General features: G+C 46.5%; 1 protein-coding gene across 1 annotated transcript; it reads right to left on the reverse strand.

Annotated features, from left to right (window-relative positions):
- Positions 1-2366: 2366 nt before the first annotated feature.
- On the reverse strand, positions 2367-7078 carry SOWAHC (sosondowah ankyrin repeat domain family member C). Its single transcript, XM_014250662.2, has one exon. It carries the CDS (start codon positions 6981-6983, stop codon positions 5481-5483), a length of 1503 nt encoding a protein of 500 aa, XP_014106137.2. The 5' UTR covers positions 6984-7078; the 3' UTR covers positions 2367-5480.
- Between the last annotated feature and the right edge of the window lie 67 nt (positions 7079-7145).

Genomic DNA, 7145 nt, shown 5'->3' on the forward strand with positions numbered 1-7145 from the left:
GCAAGGATACATTCTACAGGCTTTCTGCTTCAGACTGATAGCAGTCAGCTTCATTCATTTACCTGCGGATGCAGAGCCGTGCATGAACACAGCTCTGCTCAATTCCATCACTCTTGCCAGTCCCAATCCCGGTTTGCCAAATGCCTCTTAATGAAACAAAGGCAGGTTAAAACTACTTAATGTCACTTGGAACGGGAGGAGACTGTTTACAACTGTCTATGCAGAAGGACAGGTGCACCTAAATTCACTACAATGGCTCATTTGGTATGGCTGGTCTAGCTGAAAGAACACAATATGCTTTTGCACCTTGACCTGAGTATTACCTGCTCTAAGGGCATCTCATGTGCCACTAGCAGCTTCACTCCTTGTAAAAGTCTCAGAACATAGTTTCTTCAAAGTTTTACTACAGGAGATAAACTACCTAACTTGTAATACAGTTTTATTAAAAGCAGACACAAAACCTGGTAGGTTGGCTCAGTTTTTTCCAATAATGAATGCACATTAGAACACAACAATACTAAATTTGGCTAAACTGAAAAAAATCACAAGATAAATTGTGGAACAGCTGTAAAATGATTATGTGATATATGATGTTTCATTATAACAAAACTAGAAAATCAAAATCATGTTTCATTTTTTCTGTCAAATTGTTCAGAGTTTAGCATAAACTAAAAAGCTAGCCCCTCTCCTAATCCCTTCTATTAATCTTGGACTTCTTCCTCCTTTGTACACTCAGAAGAGGACATGAAAAAATGGATGTACTTTTTTTTTTTTTTTCCTTCAATGCCAACAAGGAAACAAAATGTATAACTCAACTACTTTTTTTTCTGGATGAAGTCTCTGAAGTTTAGCCTATTGCCTCCAGGTTCATATGCATTCCATATAACTCAAGGTGGATTAAATCAGGACTCTAATCTCCTCTACTCTCCTTTCTAGCTAATGGAAAAATAAGTTAGCAATCCAATGCTGAATAGCTTCTCTTCCAGTGAGAAACCTGAAGTTAAGCTGGGCTATTCTGATGTACCAGGACTGTGCTGCAACAGCTGTAGCTACACTCAACACAAGAGTTGTTTGTGCTTTTGCAAACAGTACTAGTCACACAATGAGATGCTGGTAAGAGGGCCAACTAAAATACTTAGCATCAGACATTAATTTATGTTAAGAGCTTTCAGCAAGCCAACTCTGTCAACTACTACTCTGCAGAAGGGATCTATGTTTAGATGCAATTTCTATAAATTAATACAAGTTTCTAAAGAACTAGTCAAGCCACTGTATGATCAACAAGCCTCACAGAGGCTGCTCTTCTACCAAGTCCTCCACTTCCCCCATAACCTCAGCTGCTTTCACATGCCTCCCTTCTCTCCTAAGTTTCCAAAAACACTTCCTCCTCCCCTTCTCTCGCTTGCATCACCATACTACTGATTTTGGGTTGCTTGGCTTGGAGCTGCATGCATCCTGATCCACCAGCATGGTAACAGCTGAGACTTTACTCAGTTCAAGCATCAATCTGGATGTCTGTTAGGAGCTACTGGCCACATGAGGTTTTAATGTATCTTCTAGTAAGGCAACAGCTTCAAAGAATTTTTAGATACGCCAAAATCCCACAGTCTAGCTTGGTGATGAAACTTCCCTTTACAGTAGCCACCAGCTGTAGTTAAGACACATTACAAAATACCTTAATCCTAAACCCTTTTTAATTAGGTGTTGACCTTTACACAGTGACTAAAACTAGTATTAGTCTTTCCAGAGTCAGAGATATTAATCTGCATAGGAGTAAGGTCAGGATGCTATTTTAAGTTAAGCAAAGCCACTCTCCCAGGCCCTTATTTAGGCATATTTGTCTACACCAAAAATTGTTGTGTCTTCATTTACTTCGAAATGAGTTATTAGAAAGTAGCTGTCAAAGAAAAATGTTGCTGTCTTGCAAACAGCTGTAGTGTATTTTTCCATGTCTTACTGCTTGAGTGCTAGACAGTATCAAACATCCTAAAAATTAAATAGTAGATATTTAAGTAATAGATTATTAAAAAAACCTAACACAAACCAGTAGATAGTTTTAACAGCCAATATGCACCTAAGTATGTAGCATACAGGAGCCAATTCAGAGCATTCATGGGCTCTTTTTATTTCATAAAACTAAAGCTTACAGATTCTCAACTCATAACCATTCAGAGAGACAACCACAAAAAGTGTATTAATAAAACCCAACAGGCTTCCAGGCCTCTAAAATTTTTCGAACATAAAGTACAAAAAAAAATACCACGTTACATTACAGTCTTGCTGCCTTACACACCATCATAAAAAGTGAACAAAGACATCCAGCAACTTCAGGCATACCATTAAAAAGATACCAGTAAGTGCTCCAGTTTTCTGTACCATACAACTTTATTTCAGTCACATCTTTGTAGGCAACGTATCCAAAATATTTGACTTAAGCATACCTTTAGACTGCAAATATACTGAAATAGGGCATCATGTCTTTCCTACCTCAAAAAAAACCCCCATTAAGTTTTAGCTCCTGTTATAAAAAGTAACCATGTGGAATGTGACAAGTAGTAATGTGAAATCAAAGTGCTTTATTCCCATAGCACAGACAGACACGAGTGGTTATGCAGCCATTCTTTAGTATATCTCAAACACCAAAAGAGATAATTCTCCTTTTGCACCTCACCTTGCAAAGACCTTTGAATCATTATGGTGAAATTCTATTAACTGACAGCTAAACAGTATCGGTGGACCTGCAATTTCACTTTGATACTTCAAATAGTAAGTTATAAATGAGGCATCTTTTCATCATTTTTCAAGTTCCCTTAATAATTTGAAAAGTTCTACTGTATTATGTAACATTATATTCCAGTTAGTCTCTTAAAATCCAAGGTATGCTCTATTTGAAACCCTCAAATTATTTCCCTAGAGCCCAATAGCTGTATAAGATACAGTATTTTGTGCAATTCTTTGCTACTTGCATGTGAAGAGAGAAACACTTCACCCAAGCCTGTATGAAAGAACTATAAGTTCTCAAAGCAGAAACCAACTTTAATAAGGTTTGGACATCATTAGTTGCATGGAGTATGTGCTAAATTCAGATGTGCCCATACTAAAGAATGCTCATATTTTAAGTGTTCAGTCAGAAAACTTCCTTCCTACAGAAGTCTAGAAACCTATTTGTCTTGCAGAGAGAAGTTTAAGACTTAGGCATTTAATTATCTTTTCTTATTCTTCAACAGAATTAGCTCTACATCATAACGTGCATGATTAATGCCCCCTGTTTCAGACCCCCCACTGTACAGGTGTACAGTTTAAACAGGAAGGACTGAGGGAAAATTTCTGGTTCCGTCCCACAGACATAAAGACAAAGCGCTTTGCAAGACTGATTTTGTCCACTGCATTTATGTCAACCAACCCAAAATGAAGGCACGTGAAATCTGTAACATTATAGCTTATAAATTGTAAACTAAAGCTGAACCTCTCTAATTTCTAGTCCTTTTGCACAGAAGTAATGACCAGCACCTATGCAGAGGTTCTATATTACTTTTTAATGCAGCTTTTACCAGAAATAGTTAAGTGTCACTTGCATGCCTGTGCAAACACTGTAATTTACTAGGTTTTGACATGAAGTGCAGAAACTGGTTGTTCATCTGCATGGAAAGTCTGATGCCAATGAATCAGTAGCACTTCCTTCCCGTGTCACTACAAGAAATCTAAGTCACTAGCAACTGCCACAGATGAGCTATTACCTCAAAAGTGCACACTCTTAGCAGCAGTTTTCCTGTGAGGTGTTCTACAGCTTGTGGCATGTATTTAATCAGTGTCTCAAATTTGGATTTTAACATGTCAAAACCTATCTATTTTTGGTTAGTTACAGGCCAGGCATGCACATGCATCTTAAGGAAGCCAACTCCAAACATGCTTTGACAGATGCTGCATTGAAATTGGCCACACTTTAACAACTAAACGCAGATGAGCTGCTACACTGAGTAGCATTCAGGATCCAGGGTCAGCTCAATACCTCAGCTCTTAAGGAAAGCTGAATATGGATTTAAATCTGTCTCCTAGATTTCACTGTAACTGCTACCTTTAAAGCAGAGAAACAAGATTCAAGGTTTCCGAAAGCTTTACCAGACGGATAGGCTCGTCAATCAGATTAAGACTTAGTAGGCTGTCAAACAACGGTTCAAAGCCTTGACTATCACTTCTCTAGAAACATAGGTTAAAAGAATGCAAACACCACTGCCACCACTTAACTAGAATATGTAATTATGCTGCTTCATTCATTATGATAAACAGGGAGAGAGTTTTGGAGTTCTAGTTTTTCACCCTTGCATGAATTTGCACACCTTCCTTTTTTTTTTTTTCCTTCCCCTCTGTTTTATTTTTTCTCTATTTCCACACAGTGTCAGCTGAAGGGATTGGCACACAAGTTACTAGCAAACACTGTAGGTATCACATTACAGAACCATATTAGAGTTTCATGAAGATTTCATGCAATGGTGTCTGTGCTCTTTTATTCTAAAAAAGAACGACTTTCACAGGTGACACATACAACACTATTTTCTGATTTTAAATGCAGTGAGTTACACAAAGAACATTAACAAGACTTGACCAGACTTAATAACTGGAACTGCACTAGGTCTGGCACTTGAGAACTCACAGTGATTAAAATAAAATGCTTTGCCTAAGACAAAACATAAGATACCAAATATATATAAAAACTCTTTGCTTCTATTATCTTGTATTAGTATTCCAACAGCAATAAGCAAGCTCAGTAGTACCTCAGACAGCAAAGACTTCTGCACATGGTTAACTTTATACATTGCTTGCAGTGCAACAGATTCTTTTATTTTTTAATAACAATATATTCATGATGTCAAATTAAGCAGTTTTCAATGCATAAAGTCAACACAAGGCTCAACTCTTTGATGGCTTGAAGCTTGGATTCTGACAGGAAACCATTCTCTACCATCTCATTTTGTGTCCCAAACTCCACACCGTGCCAGGTGGTATTGCTGTTAAAGAGAAACTTAAGGTATACCTGGATATTACTGAGGTGCTCTTCTGACATAGCAAGTTGTTTGCTGATAGTTAATAGTACCAGTTGATAATGTAAGAGTAAAGCATTTGCACTTTTCCTTCCCCCACTCACTTCGCTAATCCAGGTTTACAATCCCAAAGCCTGCTTTTAGAGAGAAAGGAGCACAGCTTTTAAACACCCCAGTGTTTCTCAACCCACCCCCACTGCCTCCCATTTCAGCACTGAGGGCCTGGCTGAAGCAGCTGCTCTCAGGAGCTGTGAGCTCCCAGAGCCCTGTTGGTCTGCTGGGCTCACACCGAACCAGGAGATAAAGCAAGTTACTCAGGACCCTTCTGGCCAGAGTCCACGAGTGTAGATGAGCGCCCACTCGTACCTGCCTCACCTTCTGTCTACACCTGAGGGCACTTTGGTCCGTGCATCCACCTCCCAGACCTCCTGCTCCCCGGCCTTATCCAAACACATTGGACTTCGGCCTGAGCTTGAATGATGATTTCAGGGATTTCTCCTCATGCTCTTCCTCCTCAGCGTCACCACGAAAGGAGGGCGTGTTGTGGATGATCTGAGTCCTGAAGCGGATCTTATTAAGCCGAGGCTTCATCCGTCCGCTGCCAGAAGCTTTCCTGGTCATCTCCTTGCCTTTGCCTGGCACCGCTGACCCATCTGTACCTTCAGCTTCCTCCCCAGTACCGTGATGGTGGTGGGAGAGCCGGTAGTTCATGAGATTAGATGGCAACACCTTGGAGAGTCTCCAGCGCCCGCTCCCGTTGCCAGCATTCCCTTCCTCCTCCTCCTCCTCCTCCAAGGCCCCCACGAGGCTCCGCATGTCCCCCGAGGTGCCCTGGTGCAGGTACTGCGCGGCCTTGCGCCCGCTGTAGTCGCGGATGTCCACGTCGGCGTCGTAGGCTCCCACCAGCAGCTTCACGACCTCGGCGTGGCCGTGCATGGCGGCGATGTGCAGCGCCGTGTGCCCGCCGCTCGTGCGGGCGTTGATGTCCACGGGCAGCCCGTGCCGCTGGGCGAAGTTGACCAGCCTGGCCAGCAGCTCCTGCCGCCCGTGCTTGGCGGCCCAGTGCAGCACTGTGAAGCCGGTGATGAAGTCCCGCTTGCAGAGCAGCGCCGGCTCGCAGCTTAGCAGCCCCTCCAGGCTCTCCCACCGCCCGTCCGAGGCCGACAGCATCCAGGCGTGCTCCAGGGGGTCCAATGCCACGGAGCCGGTGGTGCTCCCCTCCTCCTCGGCGGACGAGGCCACCGAGGCGCTGTCCGAATCGCGGCCGCGGCCCCCGCCGGGGAGGGCGCCGCGCTTCAGCTGTGGGGAGCTGCCCCGCGCCCCGTCCCTCCGGCTCCGGCGGCCACCGCCCTGCGCCGCCGCCCCGGGGGCTCCCTCCGCCGTCCCCGCCTCGTCCGCCGCCGGAGGCCGCCCCGGGCCCGCGGCTATCGCGGTCTCCTCGCTACCGCTGCCTTCGCCGCGCCCGGGCGGGGGGCCCCGCCGGGAGCCCCTCCGTTGGCCTCCAGCCACCGCCGGGCTCGGCCGGGGCGGCTCGCCCCGCTGCCCCGGGGGCTGAGGGCGGCTGCCGGCATCCTCGCCTGTTGCCGGCGGCGTCTGCTCAGAGCCTGCCCGTGGGGAGGGCGGCGAGCTCGGCTGCTTAGCGTTGTTCTCCGCCGCCGGCTCCTGCTCCCCGGGGGTCAGGGGGACGGTGACGGGGGGCTCAGGGGCGCAGTACCGGCGGCGGAGGTGCACGTACTTGACGCCGGTGCCGGGCTCCTGGCGCACGGTGGCCACTGCATTGACCAGCTCCTTGAAGCGTTGCCGGGCGGCGGCGCGGCGGGAGGGCTCCGCGGGGTTCAGCCAGTCCCGGAAATGCTCCAGCAGCTCCGCGTTGCGCGCCCGCCCGCCCCGCGCCGCCAGGAACCGCACCACCGACTCCTGCTGCAGCTCCGCCGGCTCCGCCATCGCCGCCGCTACCCCATCGCGCCGCCGGCGCTCCTCCTACTGCTACCGCCGCTTCTGGCGATAGTGGTGGCAGTGGTGGTGCGGACGCGGTGGGGCCGCCGCTGCCCGAGCCCCTCCTCCCGGCGGCAGCATGCCCGGCAATCACTGCCGCCGCGGCGGCAC

The sequence above is a fragment of the Pseudopodoces humilis genome, chromosome 2, assembly GCF_049639895.1.
Source record: "Pseudopodoces humilis isolate 2021_Gansu_Grassland_sample_001 chromosome 2, ASM4963989v1, whole genome shotgun sequence".
Classification (NCBI taxonomy): domain Eukaryota; kingdom Metazoa; phylum Chordata; class Aves; order Passeriformes; family Paridae; genus Pseudopodoces; species Pseudopodoces humilis.